This window comes from Diadema antillarum, unplaced genomic scaffold, assembly GCF_040938485.1.
Source record: "Diadema antillarum isolate AM-2024a unplaced genomic scaffold, OU_Dant_1.0 seq00000333_RagTag, whole genome shotgun sequence".
In the NCBI taxonomy this organism is placed as follows: Eukaryota; Metazoa; Echinodermata; class Echinoidea; order Diadematoida; family Diadematidae; genus Diadema; species Diadema antillarum.
Genome location: NW_027271349.1, coordinates 514,287 through 539,087, shown reverse-complemented (window position 1 = coordinate 539,087; position 24,801 = coordinate 514,287). Strand labels below are relative to the sequence as shown.

General features: G+C 36.9%; 1 protein-coding gene across 3 annotated transcripts in view; it reads left to right on the top strand.

The window, feature by feature from the left end:
- Nucleotides 1-24,801, top strand: part of LOC139730771 (guanine nucleotide exchange factor DBS-like) — a 187,805-nt gene that overhangs the window by 82,294 nt on the left and 80,710 nt on the right. For all 3 annotated transcript variants that reach the window (XR_011710939.1, XR_011710940.1, XM_071641633.1), the window contains exons 4-6: nt 7,440-7,530; nt 19,049-19,165; nt 24,258-24,374. Coding sequence is in view for 1 of the 3 variants with exons in the window: in XM_071641633.1 (XP_071497734.1) it covers nt 7,440-7,530; nt 19,049-19,165; nt 24,258-24,374 (325 nt within the window). In the remaining 2 variants the exon portion in view is untranslated. The remainder of the gene's footprint in view (nt 1-7,439; nt 7,531-19,048; nt 19,166-24,257; nt 24,375-24,801) is intronic.

Here is a 24,801-nt window from a genome sequence, read left to right as displayed (position 1 = left end):
CAGTTTGCCCTGAGTCAACCCACAAAAGAGATGGTTATAAATTTCCGGAATTTTTGGTATATTTGGTTCTTGTTACCTACATTTTAACTTGTGTCTATATCTGTAGAAATCATGAAATAAATGTGTCTAAACCATGTGAGTGGAAGTAAATGTCAAAGTACACGTAGGTAGTAGCTAGATAGTAGATAGTAGATATGCAGGATTTAACATGTACGTTAGCAAAGTTGTGTCTTGTCATGTGCTATGCAAATTTTTCTTGTATTGATATACTGCAGTATATTCAGTGATGTTTGCATTTTCACAAATTTTGTAAGTCGACATGCGCTGTATGCGCATATTCACCAAATCACAATAATATTGCCTCCAGTACCACAAATAGTATATCGTCTTCAAGGGTGGAAATCACTTATTTTTATTCCAAAAAGGGATAATTCATATCTTTTTTTTCATTGCAGTGGTTCTTGATCACAAGCTCAACCACTCCCCAAATTGTCTTACAAGACAAGTCCTAATTTATGAAATATGTGGCATAGATCACAGTATCTTCTTTATATGTATATACATCATTTCATCCACATATTCTTTTGAGCCTTCTTCGTTTTCACGTTGTCATTCTTTGTCATTCCGTAGTTATTTCCAAGGACTGAGATGTGAAAGGTATCAGTTTTTGAAAGCATGATTTTGTGAGTTTGGTGGATGAATGATGTTCTTTTGGATCAATGTGATAAACTCAGTGAATCTTTATGAAGCATGATAACTGTGGTTTAATTCACTTCCTTTTGTGCAGTGTTTTTCTTCCACATAATCAGCACGAAATATAGTTGTCAAGAAATCTGGGATGTACACTGTGTGAAAGACAACAAATACATGCTAATTTTTATCAAGAAAAGTTTGACATTTTGAGAAAACTGACTGAAAAAAAAACAAACAGTATCATTGATATAAAAAGTATGAAGAAATTGAAGTTTGTGGTGAAGTCTTTTTCTTTCTTTCTTTTTTTTTTGAGACCAAGTATGCAAACATCTTCTTTTTTTAATGTGCCTGGTACCAGCGATGGTTATCTGTCTTTGAAGTGATCATTTTTTAATAGTTGTGTGTGTGCTCTCCAGAACTGGCACTGTTAATGGAACTTTTGAAGTTTGCATTGTGAAGTGTTTATATGCAGCATGTGCTGTATTTACTACTATTTTAAGTGATTTTAAGTAACTTTTGTTGTATGTTACTGCAGTTCTATAACTTATTCCAGTTTTTGATGCCACTGTGTAAAAATTATCTTTTGTATTTGTTTGTCTTTTCATGTGTTTGATGTCTCATACCATGTTAAATGTTGAATGGAGTGTATTGTGCATCTCTGTCAAGTTTTGGTCTTTGTACAGTAAATGTTGCAGCCTCTGTGTGTCTAAAATAGAAGGAAGGAGGAAGTTTTGAAAGGTCTATCCATGCATCTGACACATGCACGCTTTGATTAACGTTGTGTAGATACTGATCATATGAATAGAAGATAAAATGTGATCATTATAACCCAGACTAACTTGATACATGTAAACAGTGATACTGATTCTTTGGTACAAAAAAAAAGACATACTGTTCCAGTGACTCTGAAACTGAATTATCTCTGTCAAATTCACATCCCTATCTTACCCCTTTGATAAGACCTGAAATACTCTATAAAGGACCAAAGAGGAGGAGTGTGTTCAGGGAAATACATCTCATCCCCTAGCAACCATCTCCAGGACATCATGCATCATTATCATCATTATCATCATCGTCATCATCATCATCTCCCTCTCTTTCCTTTCATGTCTGTTTGTCTGTCTCTTTCTTCACCATTCTGTATTTACTGGTATTTACAGAAATTAAAAATATCAATCTTCTTCAAAACAGCATTTAACCAGGCAAGAAATGATATAAGTAGTTTAATAGTGTTTTCTAAAAGTAGAACCTGTGATGATGAGTCGTTCTGCCTTTAAAGCAGGGATATGAACACATAGGACAGTGACCAGAGAGGAATGTTAATTGTTATTAGGTGATGGCATCCCATCCCCCTCCATCTATGCCAAAGATGCCATCTGGAGGAACTGCTTAGTCTACAGATTCAGACCTTTGTCAATGTACAATTGTTCAAGTGTGCTTTCTACTGAATGTGGATATCATTATTTGTTTCTGTGCTTGTAGTTCCAATCAATGGCAATTTGTCGAAAAGGGACATTGACGGTTTATCAGATTACATCATCATAGACAAGCTGTTATATTATATTATGTACAGACATTATCTCCAGGCAAGCCCTGTTACTTTTACAACTTTGATTTTAATCCATGTCCTTTAAATATCTTAAAGTCTTTGAGGGATGTTCAACAGAGAGCTTCAAAGAGGTACCGGTAACTGGATATTAAAACATACCATTACCACAGATGTGATGGAGGTAATTGACCCGTTGACTTGTCATGCTTCATCTGTATTCATCCCATTGTTGGAAAGGTATAAACACCAGATGCCTGTCTATGATCTATCATTTCATCCATTGTTTGCTTTAACTCTGTGGTTTAAGGGTCTCTGCCTGATTGCTCATAGCCTACACCCAAGCCTGTTACAGTTATGCATTTCTGAGATATGAGCTTGATATGATAAACAATAAGTTTATTTTTCTTATCCAACTTAGCTTGGTGACCTGCAGACCCAAATTGATCTGCTTTTAAATATAAAGGTAATCGCAGTATTGCATGGGAGAAAGAGATATCCAAAGATACAGACTTGCATCATGGAGTGGTCATAAGATACAATACTGTTTCTTCCTGAATAGTGCTGAAAACTAAGACTAGTAGAATGGATGTGATCCTGTCATCGCCTTTCCATATCATGCATGTTGATACGCCCATCATCCGTATGAAGTTAGAACATCAGTCAATGCTACCAGAGCTAAGTTTAATTTCCAAGTTCAAGCAACTTTTGGGGATCCAATGTGTCATAAATGATAGTCATAAGTCATAAATGCATCAAATTGTGGAGAGTATGATCCACATTGTTCTGCAGTGAGTAGGGGCCACAACTGTCAGATCTGTAAAGTATTAAAAAGTATCATTTACGAATACTTCCCAATGTCACCAATTGAATTTTTACCCCAGAAACATAGTATCAAAATTTAGCTCAAACTACAGATAAATGATTGTACCTTCAGTTCATCTATATACATTAAAAAAAATGTTTGTCAACAGCCCCCCCCCCCAAAAAAAAAAGAAGAAAAAAGAAACACCCTACAGTTTCTTGACAAGGGCAGGTATCTTTCCATTGAACACTTTCATGTCAAAGAAGTAAAATCCTCCCTCTAGGCTCAATTGTCTAAGGAAAAAAATGAAAATTGAAAATATAGTCAAATGTTGGATATTTTCCTTTTCCTTGTAATTATACTCCCTGCACAATGATATTGACTAAAGCTGTAACTATCAATCAAAATCACATGGCTTTGAAAAAATTTAGATGCCCAAGAGCTGTCGAGAAAATTGCTGATGTTAAATATTGCAAAAAATGGTTGATATGATGCCATGAATCCATCCCTGTTATGGATACTGTTACACTTATTGACACAGATACCTCACGCCATCCACCAAAAGGCTGACTAAGAGATTATAACAGAGACATGTTTAGCCCATTTTAGCAGAGCAGGTAGCAAACTTTATGTCTGTTGTCACTGTTCCATGCAAAGCATCAAGGAGACATTCAAGTCCCGTGTGCCCAATAGGGCACTACTGTAATTATATTCATACTTAAGTAGTGGATGTATTATGCCTAGCGAGGGCTCACTTTCAAGGAATGCATCAGACTGTAAAATGGGATTGTTGGTGCCACAAGAGTACAGAGTCTCACCTAAGGTTTGGTAGTAATTACAAGTATCAATGATTAAAGGGACTGTACAGTACTGGTTTAGGTAGGGATTCATGTTTTGAACATTCCTAAGTGAGATAATGAAAAGCCTCTTATGAAATATGAAAGAGCATGTAATTTTAAAAAGGATTCAACGTTTACTTGATGAAAATTGGTTTTCAAATGGCTGAGATATCCAAAAAAAAGTGCTAATAATAAAAGGCGACATGCCCCAACTTTATTAGTATCTCTTTGTTTCACCTGTTTTTGGATATCTCAGCCATTTCATAACCGATTTTCATCGAATAAACTTTGATACCCCCTGAGAACCGCATGCTCTTTGACATCTCGTAGAGTGGTTTCTGAATATCTAACAAAACGTTAAAAGCTAAATCTTCACCTCGACCAGAACTGTACACACCCTTTAAAGGCCTTCATACTCTCTGATGGTATGTGCATTAGCACAGTTATGTCTTTTTTTGTGATAAAACTTGGAAGGGGTAAAATGGGAGAGAAAAACAAAACAACTGAAACCCAGCAATGGAATAGCAGTACCGAGTCTGCCTCCAAATTTGAGCACTGTATTTAATGCCATCCTCCTACATCAGATGCAAAGAAGAATATTCTCTTTTGCTTTTTTGTTTTTAAAAAGAGACACTGTCTCACACGCTGTTGATTCAGCTTCAATAAAATTGTAATTTGTGCAGGGAAAACAAATATTGTTAGACCTCTCTTTCTCCTCTCCTTTCTCCCTTCATGTCCCATAAATTTGGGGTACCACCAATACACAGATGACTTGTGGCCAACCTTCTTTCAGATGCATTGTGGGATAGTTTGGTCACAAAGTTGAATTCAGTGCGGGCTGCATCTTGCTTGTCAGATTAGCAGATGAACAGCATTTGAATATGTGAATGAGATGAGTCAGGGAAGGGATTCTGTGTGGGATAGGGTGCACCGAACAACCAACCTAGGTCACATCTTTCATCCAGGGGTATTTTTAAAGATTTTGTCCTGTGCGTTGCAGAATGTTGTTAAATGCGCTTCCTTGCACATGGCAGAATGTTGTTAACCCTGTGCGCACTCCCACAGCCCAGCAATAATTGACAATAAAAGACAATCTGCTATGCGCACAACAATTTCTTTGTTTATCATCATGTGACCAGCTTATTACAGCACTGCAGTGAAGACCTGTGACTTCAAATGGCCACAGATCGTCGAAATCGGAAGCCTGTAAACTCTATTCCCCCAATTCAAACTGAGGAAGAGAGTAGTACAGAAAAAAATGCATGCATTGATTGTATGGCATTGTATGTGGATCAGGCATGATATTCTGTAGATTTAAATCCGATTTCAGATTTTTTTTCTCAAGTCTATACACATTTTGCTTTTTCCATATATCAAAATCACCTGAAAATTTTGATTTTTGATTTTATTCTACAAACCTCAATATCATCCTTGGTGGATGAAGACACAAGCTAGACAACAGGAAGCAACAATGCTACCGAGCTATCCCACAGTGCATCTGTGACAGGGCTCTACAATGGTGCATTCCATAGTCCCGGTACCCCAAACTCCTCTCATTCCTTCTGCCCGCCCTCTTTTCTCCCGCTCAAGTTTGTCTGCTCATGCAAGCCATTTCCTTTTTCTCTCCTCCCCACCTTCCTTCTCTTTCCCCTCTCTCCCCCATCCCTCTCCCTCTCCCCATCTCTCCTCCCCTTTCTCACCCTCCTATTCTACTTTGAGTCCCGTATCAGTGTTTAAAGGTGCATTTCTCTTTCCCTACTCCTATGTGATGATGAGGTTCAAATGTCATCAATAGATTTACTGAATTCACCCACAAGAGGGAGCCCTTTCACCATTCATGCATTTAAAGCAGTGACATTAGATAATCCGCATTGCCTCCCTCTGTGACGATATCATCCATCAAAGGTGTGGTGATTTAATCATCTTCAGTAATGGTTAATATGCTACACATCAGTGCTCAAGGATGATTTGCTTGTTATTGTCCATGTAGCATGCCGTCACTATGTCTATAATGGACACTGTGTGTGTACACTTTGCTGTGTTTTTCTGTGTGTGTGTGTGTGTGTGTTTTTTTTTTTTTTCATTATACTTTTTTTTTTTTGCTGGCACATTGATATTACACTTCTTCCTGAGAGTGAATGTAGCAATGATTTACTGTTTAAGCATGAATCTAAGTGTGAATCCAATTTTATTGGACGATTAAAATGAATTGAATTGAACTGAATTTCTTTTATATTTAAAGTGATTTGTCTTGAGATCTGTTGTTATTGCATACTTGGTTATTCAATGATGTGATATTGCCGACAAGAAGCTACAATTATGATAAATCTTCATAATTTCTCTCTTGCACAATTTTGTCATTTACATTAACACGCGCTGATTTTCTTGAGGCAAATCCATCATTACTTGCCTTATGAAATGAAGTGCTTTGTGCATTTCACCATGATTGTTTTTTTTTCTTCTAATCATGCTCTGTATGGATAACAGAAAAACTTATCTTTTGTGTGCTTGATATGCTGCATATAAGGATATAAGCCAGTTCGTAATTAGCTCATGGACACATTGGTACAAATGACCTTTCCTTTTTTCTCAGTTGGTTAGGCACTTCACTCGTTTTCAAAGCGGCATAATGCATATGCTTGCCCGACGTAACAATTTATGGAATTCATGTTCAAACAAAGAATGAACTTGCGTTTAGATCAGGGGGGTGTTTCATCAACGTTTGTCAGCGCTAAAAGTTGTCATCGCTGACAATCACCATAGTAACAGTCAGTGACCAGAGCATCTCATCCAATCAAAACCATGGATTTTGCTGAAATTGTCAGCGCTGACAAACGTTGATGAAACGCCCCCCAGGTGATCAGAATACCCCATCAGTTGACAATTTAGCAGGCATCCATTTCATTGTTTTGTATTGAATGCAGTAACAGCCTATTTCCTTTTATATTGCGAAATACCATTCTTGCTGTCAGGTGGATGCGGTGGCAAGCACCATTTAGATAAGGATCACATGAATAATCATCGCATCACAGATGCTTATCTCAGTGAATTTACAAACCAAAATGCTTGTTGGTACAAATGACCTTTTTCTGCTCATGTGCAAAGTGGAATTACGAACTGGTCTATTGTACAGGATTGCAAAATGACTCTTATTCCTTGTTTAAACTAAATTTTACCTTTTGTAAAAAATCTACCCAATGTCAAATTTTGCTACCTTCTTATGTCTTAATATTTTATATCATTATATCTATGGACATTTTAATCATTTTCTTGACTGCGATTAACATTTGATATGTGGTGTAGTGTGAGTAAGTGTGCCTTTACTTAATTGCATGATGTGCCTGGTACAATATTCCATTGTCTGGCTATGCAGTATATTTTCATTGAATTGCACCACATGACTGTGAGTTGTATTATTTTACTACTTTGTTTGGTTGTGTCTGTATCCAAGACTAGCCATGATATTTGTTTTGGGCATGTCATACCATGTCATATAGGATTCAATATGATGTCTCATGTAACAGATTTTTCCCTCTGAAATATTTTCTTTCCATAGCCGGCTTGAATTTGACAGGGGGTTTGTGATAGTGGTCAACCGATCGTCCAGTACATGGGGAGATGTGAAGAACACCTTAATCAGAATAGCGGTATGTATTTAGTGCTGAGCCAGAGAATACGCCCTCTGTGATTATAATGTCAAGTAAATCATGTTATAAGTTTGTGCATGTCTCAGTCACATTTGAAATATTCTGTGTAAATGCCATGCAGTTTTAGCCTTTTAGGTCTTAGAAAATTGCCTGTAAATATTATCCTCAAAATTATGAACTTCTGTATTCTGTGGATATAAAATGCCTTTCTTCCTTACATCTTAAATGTATTATTGCATTACATTAAAAAAAAATTAATTTGACAAATGTTTTATAAATCAGTTTGATATAGAGTTTGCTTATCTTTGATTGTGCAACCCAGATTTACAAATTGTGTGATTGTGTTCAGTCTTTGGTTACTACTGCATTTTTGTCACCTACATTTAGAAGCTGTAGCATGATGTTGCCTTGTTTAATTCCCCTAAGAAGATTTCTTTTAAAAGATAAGCAGTGACTTGAGAAGTTGTACTGTTTTGTCAAAGTGATTGATGTTACATGTCTTGGTATCAAAGTTCATTTCTGTGTTAAACTCTGATGCACATTTGATTTTGCAAGATTTGTTATGCCACCCCGCATGCTATTGCTTTTGGCTTGTCTTGTGCGATGAAATTTCCCCCCTCTTTTTTTCTCTGTATCGCTGGCATATCTTCCCTGATTCTATCGACATGAAGGACTACTATGTAAGCGCTTTGAAATATTATTTTCTTTTTTTCATTGCCATATCCAATAATCACTATTTATCCTTTATACAGTTTCATATATAATTTATTTATACTTGTGAAATGAACATAAATCCATGTATTATCACTGTGTGGGAATAAGGTGTGAATTCTCAAGTCTGTTGCGTGGTTTTGTGCAGTGCCTGATTTCTGGATAACAACTAACCTCATACATTTCACTTTAATTTGTGATTCATGCATTCACATAATGCTTCAAATCTTTTAAATTATTATATCACTCCATTTGTAGAGGACACTCTGGCTTCATACTATAAATTTACCATTTTGATAATAGATGCATAGGTGGAGAAGTAAATTATACACGTAACAAATTAACTTGCCCTACTCTACCTAAAGATATGCTCACAAAATACCCTATTACATACATCTCATGGGCTTGTCAAATACCAGTCAGGGTGGATAAACAAGACTATGTGATTGTGGATCTTTTGTCACATTCTCTCATGGGCAAGATATTTACCTCCGCTAAGGAAGGAGGAGGTTAAGTGATCATTATCGGCGTTGGTTTGTCTGTTTGCAAAATAACTCAAAAAGTTGTGTGCGGATTGAAATGAAACTTGCATGAAAAGTCGATATTGACACAAGTAACACCTCATTCAATTTTGGTAGTGACCAGGACTTTTTTTGGATTTTCTTGGATTTTTCATCTTTTGGATATAAGGTCAGAGAACTTGGGGTTCAAGCTATGCATACTGGAAATTTTTCATGTGCACTAAAGCGTGTGCTCTGCTCGGGCAATTCTGCAAGGCGCCATGCCATGATGTAAACAAAAGGCTTCTGTTTGGGGAAATAGATTGCATGCGTGTAAGGGTGGAAATGAGTTGCTGGCTTAGCGGAGGTCTGTGCCCTCCGGGTGCTTTTCTAGTTCCACAATGTTTTACCTGTTGAGAACATGTCTTTGTAAACAAACAGTTGAGGGCAGTAGAATGATGATGTTTTGGTGCTTTTAAAGCAATTGTCGTAACTTATGCAACTCTGAGCTACCAATTATATGAGACATGAATGGAAATGTACTTGAAGGAAGCAGTGCATTATCAACTTGAGTCAGTATTGCATGCTTGTCAGTAATTCTGTAAAAATTGCCAAATTTGCTACGAAAAATATATGTACACATTCATACAATCATGATTACACACACACACACACACACACACACACACACACACACACACACACAAACATGCTTATCATTGAAATGCATGGGGAAAAACATTTTGCTTAGTTTGTGTCTTTTGGATAATTTCAATGAAATGCCAAAATAAAAAATTTCAGTGTGGTGGTAAATATGTGAGAAGGACGGAATATGATAAGAGTAACACATACCAGTCCAAACCTTGCTTTGTGTAGAAAGCTTGCTTTAAATGGTGCATGATTACTTTTAGGGTTTTGCCTATGTAAGTGTGTGTGTTTGTGTGTTTATTTGCCACCTGTTACACCATATGCTTTTACCTTGTCATATGTAATTCTTTCATCACATTTACATAAAAAATAATGTGAGAGTTTTCATTGCTTTCTTTGTTCTTTTTTTTAAGCACCTTACTCTGTATTTCACCACTCTTATTTTATGGTATTTACCTAAACTGTATTCATGTTATTTTGGCTATATCGATGATAAACTTTCACATATTGGCAAGATTTTTTTTTTCAAATATTACATATGTTTCACCATTTAATCATTTTCTTACAAAATATTAGATAGACAGTACACAAGATGATCTAAATTCTGCAGGTAGATGAATATTCTGACGGCATATCTTTGTTACCACCAGAATCTTGAGAGTAGTATTATATACCCAAGGATTATAAACACCAAGAAATATGGATGATTTAAAGAAATGTGAGATGTACAGGATTTGTGTGTTTGTGATATAAAAATACTTCTTTTGGAGTATAGGTTAGACTAGCTATTTTTGTCAATCTAAATTGGGTAGAAGTCAAAGATAGGAAGATGTGAGGCATTGTCATCAGCTGTAGATATGAAGTTAGGGATGCATTCCTCACTGTGTGGTCATCAATCTATACAGACAGACAAACTGATAGTGAGCCCTCTTGTGGCAAAATGTTTCCATGAGTGCTATCAGGGTTCAGGTTATACGTTGCTATGTATATGATGCTATGAAGCAAGATACCTTGATATTTACGTGAAAGTGAGTGAAGTTAAGATTACAGGGAGGGATGTAAGTGTTTATTTCACTTGGTTTTTTTTCCATAGATCTTTCATAAGTAGACAAATTCACATGATTTTTTTTTCAAGGCAATGCTTTAGTTTGCTCCACATGTTGTACCTGAAATCGTTGGATTTGCTCTTTAAAGTGACTCCATGTACGCGTCCGGCCACATAACGCTTAGTCTACTGTACTGTACAAAGTGTACGTATATAGTAGAGTATACGTACGTACGCCACACATGTTATGCACAAGGGAAGACAGGCCGGCCGGCCGGCAGCCCGAACTAGAAGTTGTTTACAGGATTGACAGCGCGTATGCATGCAATTCATCAAAGGAGCCGCCGCGCGCACAGACGATCGGCAATCTACCATAGGATTACAGGCAGTGCAATTGTACTGAAGTAAAGGAAGGAGGTGTGTCTCATTTCAGCGCTTCCTATTGGCTACATTCTTGAACCCATTTTATAATTCCTTCTGGCACTAATGATATGAGTTAAAGCTTCAAAAGGTCAGTGAGTTACTGCATGTGATCACATGACCTGAGGCCTCCCCCATATAACCCCCACCCCCATCCCCACCACCACCTCCAAAAGTGGAAAAGAAAGTATCAAGACTTAACATTTGATGTGAACATTTTTTTTTTGGATAATAGCATATGGCTTATCTTATCAGGCATGGTGAATGAAGACATTCAGTTAAACTGATGGGTAGACTACATTTAATAAGTGTTGCTGGGAAGAAAAAAGAGAGCCCTCTATTGGCAGCATAGGGGATGATAAATGGGAGTGAGTGAATAGTTAGCTGCAGTGAATGATGTGTCTGGATGAGTCACTGGGGTGCTCTGTGGGGAGGAGAAAATTATGGGAGGATGTACTTCTCTCCCCTTTCTCTCTCTCTTCTCTCTCTCTCTCTCCCTCTCTTCTCTCTCTCCCTCTTCTCTCTCTCTCTCTCTCTCTGTCTTTTTCTGCCTCTCCTTTCTTTTCTCTCCCTCTGTCCTTATATGTGTGTGTTTGTCTGTTTGTTTATGAGTATGTTTTCATGTGTGTATGAAAGTATATTATTGATTATGAGAATATGAACTTTTTTTTTTCTCTCACTACCCCATCTATCCCTCTTTTCTTTCTATCTTGCTGACTCAATCTTTATATTTCTATCTTCCTATATCCCTCCATTCTGCTTTCTATTATTTTCTATATCTCATCCTTAACCTATCCCATCTCTCTGTTCTTCTTTATGTCTATAGTCCTGTGTCTCAATGTTTTGTTTTATTAATCTGTACATCTCTCCCTCTCTCTCTCCTCTTTTTCTATCCCTGTATCTCTCCTTCCGTCTATCCTCTTATGTCCCTTTGTTTTGTTTCTTCTGTCCATATCTCTCATTCTCGTTATCTTCCTGTTTCTTCTGTTTTCTCTCTTTTTTCTGTTAATCCATGTATGTGTATGTCCCTCTTTTATGCTCTGACTCTGTCTCTTCTGTTCTTTTTTTTTCTGTCCATCTTCTCTCTCTTCCTTTTCTTTTCTTTCCATCTTTATTTGTATATTCCTCTATTTTGCCTTTTTATTGTCTTTCTTTCTATCTTTCCTCTGCTCTTCTTGTGTTTTTATTCTGTTCTTCTCTCTCTTTCTCTTTATTTTTTCTTTCTCCATCTTTTTTGTATGTCCCTCTGTTTTGCTCTGATTCTTTCTGTCTATCCTCTTATGTTCTTTTTATATCTTCTTTAGTCTGTCCTTATCTCTCCCTTTCCTTTTCTCTCTCATCTTTCTTTGTTTATCCCTCTGTTTTGCCCTGACTCTTGTCTCTCTCCCCTTTCTCTCCTCTTCTGTCTCTCTGCGTGTCTGTTTCTCCTGCTCCATGGAGGTGTAACCTCAGTCAGGCAGTTGGGCAGCGGAAATTGGAAGTTAAGTGCTTTCAAATCGGCAGTGCTTCTGATCCTTGTTTTGGCCTAGTCTGCTCGCAAGCCTCTATTTTTAAAGGGGCTGGATCGTGCGCGGAGGAAGCTTTGTTGTGGGGTGCAAACTGGCAAGCGAATGATGTGAGAGGGCGATGAATGATTCACTGAGGAAATTGTGCTCTGCCCTCGTAGAACGAGGTCTTCTCTGGGCGAGATTCCACTTGCACTCAGTACATTTGGTGTCCTAAACCAATAAATACAAACACCTTTTTCTTAGGTTTACTTTTCGAAGAGTTGTGAGATATCTGAATCAGATTAACCCAGACTAGCTTGATACTTTCAGAACATAAAATCAGAAAGATATTAGATTTATATATTCAGTACCAGTTGCAAAATAGTGTGCATTGATTAAGTGCCAAATTCACTTCTGACGAGCATAACATTAGGAAAGAGGACATGTTTTGTATTTATACTACCTACTGTCACAAATCTAATGGATAAATGCATCCATACACGTGTACATGCGAGGAGTCTATAATAAATATCAAATGAGAACTTGTATTTTTGTAAGAGTGAGTTCGTGTAGTGTGTGCAGCGTAATTCATGATTTAATCCATTGAAGACGAGTCCTGAGAATACTCGAGCTGGTGTCTATGGGAAATGTGTGTTATAGCAAAATCAGTCCATCCTCAATGGATTAATTGTGGTATCTGCAGCTTCCCAGACATAGCATGATGCAATTTTGATAGTATTGAATAAAGCTTGAGTGATATGTTTCAGTTAGACTGATTTTTTCTCTTTCCCTTTTACCTCTTGTGAGTAAAAAGCCTCTCTTTCTCAGAGTCAGCTCCAGTATTGCTGTTATTAGCATGTGATCACAGAGTCATCAAGAAATTTTGGCAACCATTTTGATGATTGATTGATTCATCGTGATGCATGTGATGTGTATGTGTTTGTGTCAGGGAGAGGGAAAGGTTAGACGAGGCATGTCTTTGGTTTAACCCATAGCCTACCGGAACCAGGTGTGTAGTGCATTACATCATGAGGAGTAGTGGGTTAATCTTTACCTCCCCTAGCCTTGATCTCAAATACCCTGTTTTTATTTCTCAGTAATCTTCAGTAATCAGTGATTTTATTAATATATCATTTACTTTGAATATGATTATACAACAAAATAACATTATAGCATAACATTCATCTAGTAATGTTTACAATGAAATGCAATCAGTTAAGTCCTTGAAACACAGCATGCACATAAAATCTTGACAATATAATTAATGAATTGATATCATTAAAAAAGGAGAAAAACAAACATGCACACACAATCACACATACATGTATGCTTATACACACATGCACCCAAATAAAACGAGTACCAATATGACTTCATTCTTGAAGATATCACTCAGGTGATATATGGGCTTTCATACTTGCCATAATACTACTGTGCTTGCCTTTTAAATCTATCTTTTTCCGTCACAAAATGATGAAACAATCACCTTGAGGTATATTTGCCTTGATGTCTAGCTCAACCATGCTTGGTACAAAGAGTTTTTGATTGGTATTGTACACTTTCTTTATATTTTACAGTTTTTGATGTGATATTATACACTTCTAAAGTTTATAAATTTTTTTTTAATGAAGAGTATAGCATCGAGAATATTCTATTTGCAATTTAGATTATCTTAAACCCCATTGAGCTCTGAATCTAGGCTATTCAAATCTTTTATTGATATTCAGGGAAAGCTGAGGTTCTCTCTAGTCAAGGACCAGGATATGATTATGTACAAAGTCAAGTCAAGAAGTTAATACCCTTTTCTTCTCAATGGATTATTTGTACTTTTGACTCTTTGAGCCCTGGCTTTAAAGTTGAACAGGTGGATTGACAAAGGGGGGGGGGGGGGGAGGAGGTAGAGGAGGGGGTAGAGGAGGGGGTAGGACTGAAGGGATAGCATCTACAGTGAAGTGACTCAAGGGGACATTGAAAAAGAATTACTGCATTGATCCTGTGACCTTATTTTTTTGTCTCAAGGAGTCTTAGAACATTGACCAAGTTTCAGGTTAAAGTTATTCAGTTTTTGAATAATTTTCATGAGGCAATCATGAATCTGCGGTGTTTATTCATCAAAACTGAGCGCATTATTGTCTGCAAATTAATTTGTGATTTGCACACAATAAAGATGTGCTGCTGACTGTATCAAAAGAGCAAACATGGTAAGAATTGTTGGTGCTACCAAAGTCCAAATGGAATCTAGTATGATTTATAATGTGATCATTATTGTCCATGTGATCGAATTGGTTGGTGCTAGGCAGTGAATTCACGTTGACGCTTCAATACTTGTATTTGAGCCCTTGTTTTACCTGCACAGATTTTACTTCCTGAAGATGTACTAACAGTGATAATGCATATAGATTTCACTACATATCTTTACCTGAATGTAAGTTAGATCATGTGTGGCCTTGAATACTTTGTATATCTCAGAACATTACTATGTGTCATGTAAGGAGAAGAAAAAGTCTCTATTTTCTAATTTTACAGTAGATTAAATATATGAAAGAATTTTCATTGAAAGGATCTTCATTCAAAGACAAAATTTAGAAATGCCATCCTTTTATATCAATGATAATGTAATTATATGATAAATTGGTTCCGCAGGCTGTTCAGAACGTAAATCCTTCTTAATTGTAAACTCAGTGGAAACTGAAAACACTTTAGTGATAGCCCATACGGTTCCATAACATTTTCTCCTGCAACAGTTGCTCCCATGAAATATCTGCACGCTAAACAAAACATAAATTCTAACCACAAACATAACACTAACCCTAATCCTCACATCAAACCAAACCTAAAACTCTATTACAACGCTAATCCTAACCCTAAGTCCTTGGAGAAAATAAGACCAGAGCAATTGTCACAGGAGCAAATGTTGTGTCACCAAACCATACCCAGGAATGGCCAGCTGCGTCATTTTAACTGAATCCAAATTTAAACCTTGTACAATTATTCTCGTGGGAGGACTGGCCTGTTCTTTTACCTACAGTCATACAAACTAAACTGTCAGGTTTCATTTTGGCAGGACTTTGAGGAAATTGGGTAATTTGTGTATGGATGGACACTTGTTGGTTAGCCAGTCAGGCATCTCCTGCAGTCCTTAGGGATGGTAAGGGTGCCAACTATGTCGGCTAGATGGGAGGGGGAATATCTGTTAAATCATCGAAATTGAAATACTGAACAGGGCTAATGTTGCTATCGGTTTTGATGTATTTGCATGGCTCAACAGTAACTTTTTTTCTCTGGGCCACTAAAATCATTAAATTTGATATGGTGGTGACGCAAAAGAGAAATGTGGTGGTACTATTATCAAAGGAAATGTAGCAATGTATTTTGAATGTTAGTTGCCCAATCAGGCCACCAAAAAATATGCCTTTTGAAAGTTTTGTGGTCCAAAATCAATTTTTCTGGTCCCCTGCCACGGGGCCACCACCATTGTTGAGCCCTGATCTGTTTGTTTGTTTGTGTGTGTGTGTGTGTGTGTGTGTGTGTGTGTGTGTGTGTGTGTGTGTGTGTGTGTGTGCATGTGTGTCAGTGTGTCACCTGGCAGCTTGCATGTGTGTTTGCTGTAACTGACTCTCCACCACATTGGAAAGGGGAATAATGATTCTCTCTTTATTTCATTAATTGACGATGAAAGAAAGCCATTGTCAATTCTTTCTTGTCTTACTTGATTTCTATCACGTGTGATTCTCATGACACGTAATTCACAGAGGAAGTTGAGTTCAAGGGTTTGAGTCATTGATTTCTGGCCAAGGCATTGATCATTATCATACCCACTTTGTCCATCAGGGATAAAAGTGACATCATCCGAGACTGAATAAACTAACATCAGATAGGCGTTGCCATGGTGACGCATATATGAGTCTGCTGTTGATGGTTTTATAAGGAAGTGCATATTTTTAGACCCACTCAAGGCTGCCCTGAAATTTTCCAGGATTCAGAATATTTAGTCGTGTGGTTTGATGGAGGTAAGAAGGCCAAGTTTGAGACCTGAACATTAAACTAAGCTCCTGAGGAACTGTTAGTGGCATCATCAGTGGCCATTTTATTAGAACCTTTGTTCTTGCTGGAACTGTTTTGTTTTTGGGAGAGGGGAGGTGAGGACTATTGTTGAAAAGAACAATATAATCTCTTGGTAGGGGAAAGAAAGTCAGGTTTTAGAAATAATGTAGTTCAAATCAAAGGGCTGACAGTAATATCATGCAGTGATTTGTTATGAGGGTTGTGATTTATGATGTTTTGAAGGGTAGAGTTGACTGAACATTGATACAATCATAAAGCTTAACAAAACTGGTGAGGTAAGATAATAGAGCTGTAAATGTGCCACAGTTATTTGTTTTTAAGTGAGAACTCCAAGGAACCTATAGAGTGATTTGATGACACTATACATGAAATGTTTATGATATGTATCCTATATGCATTACCTGGTCGAAGAAATAGTAATAATAAGGATTAATGATAATAGATGAATCACTGATTATTTTTTAGGTTCAGTAAAGGTCACAGATCTGAGATCATGAAATTGAGTCCTTTTTTTCAGATCTACACTGGTAAATTATGCTATATATATATTATATTCATCAATCATATACCGTACTGTATTTTAATTCAATTTTTTAGTTCTGCATCAGTATGCTCAGAAATGCCCTTACTAATTTTTATATAAATGTTATTTAAATATTATCATTATCATTATAAATTGATTAGAGTGAAAAGGATACATACAGTGTATTTATATCATCCAATTACCCTGTTCTGGCTTTTCTCTTTATTAGTTGATGTTATGTAAAGAAATACTACTACTGCAACAACAACAACAACAAACAAGAATCAACATTGTACTGTTGTAATATGTATAAGTTGTGGGTTAGAATTCTTGCAACTCTAGATTTGAATTTAGTGTATGCAAGCACATTTATCATGATGTTTATAAGACTAACCTTTGCTGTTCATGTGTAGGTTTGAAATACCCTGTTGTGTAGCCTCCGTGAGATAGTGTGATAATAAACACCACTTTATAGGTAGGAGGTTGGGAATTTATGGGAAGGGTAAATAATAATGTGCTTTCTATAATTAGCCAGCGCCTATCTAACCTCAAATTACCTAAATTTAGAGTGTATGATATCCAAAACAAAATTCACACGTGTTGAAACCTAATTGTATTTCCTTTGATCACAGCAGTCCATCCAATGTGAGAACAAGGTTTTAACTAGGTGCTAGGGTGTAGATCAACCACACATTTTCAATGTCAATATGCCGACATCAACCACACATTTTCAATTCAATATGCCGACATCAACCACACATTTTCAATGTCAATATGCCGAAGAAGAAAAAAAGCCCAACAACCTTGCATGCTGTAATATTTTTAAGATGGTTTGTGTGGTGATGTATGATAGAATATTTATTTGACTGCTGCTGAAACTTCTTGTTGGTAACATATACCGGGATATTAACCGATGCCTATGGTGATTTCCCTCTTATTTCTTGTATACATACCGTAACTTCTTTCCACAGCATCTCATACTATCATATGGTGTTATATATTTTATTTATATCAAGAGTACCTCTTGAATTCTGTACATTGTTCTTTGAAAGTTAGTTGTGTGTAATAATTGTGATATCAGACAAGCAGAATGGCAGAATATTCTTCATGATTTAGTATGAAGTGAAAATTGTATGGAATTCTCGAGTTTCACCGAATAATAATAATATTAGTCACTCAAACATACACAAATTAGTTGTGGGATTGAGATCCCATCATCCCACAGCTCCCATTAGCTTGTGCACAAAATAAAAATCACAAAAATCATGTTTTATTTGTACTTTAGCAACTGCAACACATCTACTTGTAGAAAACATTGTGATGTGATGATATCATCATATTACCTAATTTGCATTTGTCTTTGGTATCATTATCATGGCTATTAGAAATGATTTTGAATTCTGAAAACCCACTACTTTCCTATTTTACATAGATCTGCGTTTGATAAAATCATAAATCATTTCTGTATGTCTACGTTCATTGAATTGTCAAAGTCAGCATGAAGATGGTGTGGAATTGCATCTTAATCTATTAATGTTTCAAAGCCTTGATTGGTAATAAGTGTCAACAAGTCTCTCATTGGCTTATGGGCACTTTTAACTCTCATAAAGCATGTTTCATATGTACGTTATTATTATTATTATCATTGTCATGACATGTCATTAACTGACCATATTCATGCTCTTTCAGTAATCTGCCTCGAGGTGAAAAAGAGATCATCAATAAACACAGCCATTTTGTTCATATAGGTCGTAATTTCAACACATTTCTTGTCAATCTGGTTGTGTTGCTCTCTGAGATTTTTGTACATGATCAGTTGCACACTCGAAAGTTACAAGAGCAGACTTTGTGTTAATTTAAGAAAAGATAATCTGTTTTCTAGGGAAGGTTTACTCACTTTTAGCAAACTGGATAGATGATCAAGAAAGGTAGGCTTTCTTACAGAACAGCAGTGTAGTTGTTCAAGATAAGCATTCATTTTGAGTATTGCAAGGTGGCTTTAGAGCTGATGGAGCAACTAATGCAACTAACTCTCATCCGTCCCACCCTGCTTGCCGGCTGACTAACATCCTAACCGTTTTATGAACCCAGACAATCCATGGCTGTTTGTTTCCCACAGCAGGGCTACTTTCCTGGAATCATTCAAGGCGTTTACGTCGTCAAGCCTCGGGGATTCCTCCAAAAAGCCTTCTCGGAGATGCGATTCCGCGGCCTCAAGGATGATTTCAAATTCAAGGTTGGTATCTGAAGGAGAATGAGACTCGAATTTAACATGTAAAATGAGTGAATGCAGCAATATTTTTAGGACACATCAGTGAAAGTTTGAGAAAAATCAGACAATGTGTTCAAAAGTTTAGAATTTTAACGTTTTGGTGCAACCATCGCTGGATGAGAAGACTACCACAGTTTGTGACATCACATATGAAGAATGATACAAAGAAAATACAATGAAAATGTAACAAAATATAGTTAGGGGTAATATCATTCCTCTTGCTTCCTGAAAGAGGTAAGTCAAGTGTAGTTTCATTATGCCAGAAAAGTGAAATTATGTTGGGACTCTTATTCAAATCGTCGGTGTAGTGTTTAGACTCACCATTATCATGCTTTAAGTAATAGCAATACAAATCAATTTTTTTTTTGTAAACAAATGAAATATATCAAAAAACCTCCACCCCTAGAAAAAAAGTACAAACAAAAGTCCCTGCTTTGATTACTGCTGTGAGGTACAAGGACTTAGGAAGTTTAGAAGGGAGATCAAGTAGTTGTTGGCAAACAATTCATGTCCAAACTGGCATCTGTAATGGTTCTGTATTCTTTCGGATGTTTAACCTTTTCACTTCACTATTTAGAGTTCATTCCAAACTGCTTGGGGAATTACCTGTGATGTGATCACACAGAATTGCCTGGGCAGGCAGGCTATGACAATCATTGCATGCAGTGTCCAGAATTTTTCCTTAGCTCTTTATTATATTTTCCTTTTTTTTTAAATGGAGGAAGTGAATAATTCTTGAAGTGAGCATTCGTGATTCAAATTCCCCAGTGCAGTGGCTGCCATTGTGTGACATGTTGTCCACAAATTGACAGATTTTCCTGTCTGAAATGACACACAGATTTTGAGAACATAAGAATCACATTGTCAGTAAAAGATGCACTGCACATCTCATGTGGTGATTGATGCAGGAGTTTAAATGAAACAGAAACACATTCTATCTGTATGTAATCGTCTTTTGACTCATTTCAACTGTCCATCACCATTCTTTTTACTTTTATGTTCCTCCCTGTTTTGCTTTTCCTTTTTTAAACAAATTCCAATACTTATACATTCAAGACATGTTCCTAATTGCAAAAATGCCTTTTCTCATGTAAATGACTATATGAAATCTTGTACTGGAAGAAGACTGGAAAGTGAATATGTCCAGAGATATTACAGACAAGTTACCAGAGTGTTATAACATACTGATAAAATGTTATGGAGATTGATGATTGTGGCAATGATACTGATGATGATGATGATGACAATGATGATGATGGTAATGATAAAGGTGATAATGTTAATGTTAATAACAATCACAATTGTACCAAAAGTTATAACAATAATAAATGAATGTGATGTTGATGATATTGATTTAAGTAATAATGATGAAATTCATAACAGTCATCAGAATGTCCATCTCCCTATTTGGGCATGAATGTTATGTTATGGTTTGACATCATCCATCTACTTTTTATCTGCTTCCTTCAATCTTGATGATTCTTGCGAATTGTGTGTGTGTGTGTGTGTGTGTGTGTATGTGTGTGTGTGTGTGTGTGTGTGTGTGTGTGTGTGTGTGTGTGTGTGTGTGTTTAGGGCAATGGACATGTGCAGAAGCCATGATATAGGGTACTAATATGATAATGATAACAACAACAACATGCTTGAGAAACACTCTGAGAGTGCAGACCTCCACCAAGCAGCTTATTTCCATCAGTGTTTTTGTTCTTCCATAGAGGTCAGTGACTTCCACCCATACATATGCATGCTGAAAATCGCCCGATTTCCCAATATAGAAGCCTTTGGTTACATCATTAACTTCCAGTTGCAGGGCGCGCCTCGCCCTAGCAGAAACTAGAGCATGCACTTTATTGCACGTATGAACATCTTTAAAAATGCGCAGCGTAAATTCCCAAGTTCGTTGACCCGACCTGCCGAAATATCAAAAATCCTTTATAAAATCCATAAAGATTCCTGGATCACTACCAAAATTTAAGCATCTGTTCCTTGTGTCATTTTCAACCTTTCCTGCAAGTTTCATCCCAATATGTTCACAACTTTTTTAGTTATTTTGCACATGGACAAACAAACCAATGGTAATGAAAACAACTTCCTCCCTTGGCAGAGGTAACAATGTTGATACTGATAATGATAAGTACAATAATGATAGGTATAATAATAGAAATGCAATGATACGGGTAATGATAATTCTTCATTATCATTATCATCATTACAATATAATAATAATGATAATAAGAATAATAATAATTATTATTGTTATCATTATCATTATTAGAATGATGAAAATATTAATTTCCTACTTCTCAGTTATCCAATCAACCAGACTGGTTATAATTTTTTTGATACATGGAATTGGATACTTGCTAACTATTAATACAGCAAATCTTGCAAGCGCTCATCGGACAAGTAGACGATATCACCCCCCCCCCCCAAAAAAAAAAAATAGATAAAAGGGGGCAAAACAAAACCCCTATTGGGTGATAGGAAGGGGTTTAGGAAGGGGTATCCTGTATGTAAGTGACCTGTCGTGTCGTTGAGTTTCGACCCTCTCAAACCGGTAGCTCCCTGTTTCCTGACGTGGGCCCCTTAAGTCGCCGGGCTGAAGACCTTACTCTGTCTCTTCTCTGGGTCACGTGTCACCTCGTATGTTATGAGCATGATATAAAGACCGAAGCCCATTCATTCATTGCAATGATGATTTACATGGAATATTTGTTTTATAAATATCAGTCTTCAGAACTGCGTACTCACAATAATGTTCAAGAAAAACAAACATGAAAGCAAGGAATATGTGTAGTATTAAAAAACTATACCTCCTGTTTTGAGAAGTCACTAACCTGTTATTCATTTCATTAACTGCATAATTTGATGCAAAGGGATATTTTTAGCTCATTAAAAAGGGAACTTAGTCATGATTTGTGTTTCCCTTTAAGAAAAAACTTTGTTCAAGTTTCTATCACAGAATACCCTTCCTAGCAACCTTACAGACAACAAGAGGCCCACTTGACTACTGAGTATAGATAAAATGACAGAGGTGCGGAGTATTTCCTTTCTTACCACTTAAAGTTTGAGACGAAGCCCAAGGCTAAAGAACTCGGTAACAACGAGGGTAACAAAATTGACAGGATGCACACTGTATACTGTACAGAGGGGTCATATGGGGAGTCTGTTGTTACATAATGACTTGATTATGTAATCACTGGGGCCTTAAGTTTCTTCAGAAGGACATCACAAAGCTAGCCTTTGCAACTCTTAAATGTGGTCATTCTTGGGATTTGGTTTGCAAATTTGACAGTCACTACATTTCTAGTTTTCAATGTTATTGTGCACAGCTAAAATGATTCACATTGTTTTTCCACGTTAAATTTGTGAGCCAATAGATTTCAAGTTTTGGCCATTTTGGACTGTGCACAATCTGAAAATGAAATCATTTTCGTTAATCTGAAAATGAAAAGAAGGTGAGTTTTATCTTTGGAATTATGAATCTTGTTTCATAAAAAAAAAAAAAAGATTCGTAGTAATTTAGGAACCTTATTCCCATATTTGGATCGATACACCTTTAGAATAATAAACCTTTCTTCATTTTCAGAATTATGAACCTTAGGAATAATGAACCTTATTTCATTTTGGGATTAAACCTTCAGAATAATGAATGGTCAGAATTGCAAACAGTAACTCAATAAATGTCTATCATTAAATTCTTCACACATTTTCTTTGCATACCCCATACCATGTCCCTTCCCTCCAGAAAATTAAAGAAATTTAAAATTTAAAAGAAAAAGGTAGTTTGCTTGTTTTGAAGAACAGACCAATTTACTGTCACATTTTACACCTGGCTTGCCTAGAACGCTGTTTAAGGGAACTCCAAAGCTGGCATAAAGTCTGCCTGATTGACAGTCATCTGATATAGCAACAGTTAAAAAGTAATCAAAGCAAATTTCTATCACACAATTGAGTGCTGCAAACCCATTTATCTGCTTGCCTGAAACACCTTAACTTTACTGTCAGGCAACTTACACGTGTACATGTGAGTCCCTTGCCCCAAAGCCTGCTGGGCAAACAAAATATAAAAGAATGAAAAAGGTCAGGATGGATGCAATGAATAGCTCCTAATCTAATGTCAGATCCGGGAAATATCCATTTTTTCAAACACATTGTAAAAGGGCAATCTTCAATTTAAGTCATCTAGATAGGTTAATAATCTAATAGGGCAATTGGAATTATTAGTATTATGGCAGAGGAGTTCAAATTTCCTGCAAGAAATAACTAACTGTGTGCCAATAACACAGACTTCCTGGTACTAGATCTTGAGAGACTTAGGCAGGAAAACGGCACGCGCTATTTAAAACAGAAGTTTTCAGCCGAACGTTTTCGGCCACATACCTACATGCCCCACATACATGAAAAGTTTATGATGTGTGTATCATACATGACTGTCTGTGTGTGTGTGTGTGTGTGTGTGTGTGTGTGTGTGTGTGTGTGTTTGTGCGTGCCCGCCAGCGTGATGAAACACTGCATCCTGTTCCACTAACTTCTGTCGGGTGAAAGCCGAGCGTTGCCAGGTTGCCATTTCTCAGCTCAGCTCGGCCCGCAGAGGGCTCGTTTCTATGCCCTCTCCCCATGTCTGTGTGCCGTACCTGTGCGTGGTTTACCAGCCCACATTCACTGAGAGGGGCAGCAGGGGATTCTGGGACTGCAAGACTTCATCAGCTTGTCACAGGAACTCGGTGATTAATGTCCATCACTGTCCCCCTGTCTGATAGCCATCTCTCTTCTTGCTGTCACTTACATGACCTCGTTGGACCTTTAAGTCTTCCTAAACTTTGTGAAATGACCATCAAATGGCAATGAAACCAAAGATCTTCTTGCCTCTTTACAGAATACCATATTTGTTCAGCTACTTGTGGAAACCAACGTGAACACTTCTTGGATAAATACTTACTCCTCGGATGTATACCTGGAAGCGTCTAATGATACGGAAATTACCAAAAAGTGTCTAAATGGACTTACCTCCTTATTGCTGATCTTTGTACCCATATTTTACCCCCTTGGCTAGATTGACTTTCTGGACAGTCACCGTGACCTCCATACCCACATCGACCCGACCCAACTCACAGAAGAGTTCGACGGGAGCCTCATTTTTGACCTGAAAGGCTGGATTGAGGATAGGATGGTAAGTACCACAACAAATCTCAACTTTTGTAGCTCCTTCTTTTCTACAAAAAATGAAGTTACAACTTAAATATCACCTTCTCACTCTCTACATGCAAGGTGATCATCAACATTACACGCAACTCATCACCACTTTATTGTCATAAAGTCACAAACCTTAAAAGCTGAGACAAATTTCCAATGCATTACTGTAAAAGTGGATATTTTCACGTGAGTAATTTTTCACGCTTGGCCAGGTAAGAGGAATTTTTGTGTTTTAATTCTGAGGAATCAAGACATCTATAAGTGGAACATATGGCAAGCAAAAATATTGATATGATTTTATTTTCATGCTGTTTTCTGGTTGCGTGAAAAGCACGAAAATTTCCACTTTGACAGTAATCTTGATGAAATCTATGAAGATTAGAGCTTGTTTGACTTCATGAAAA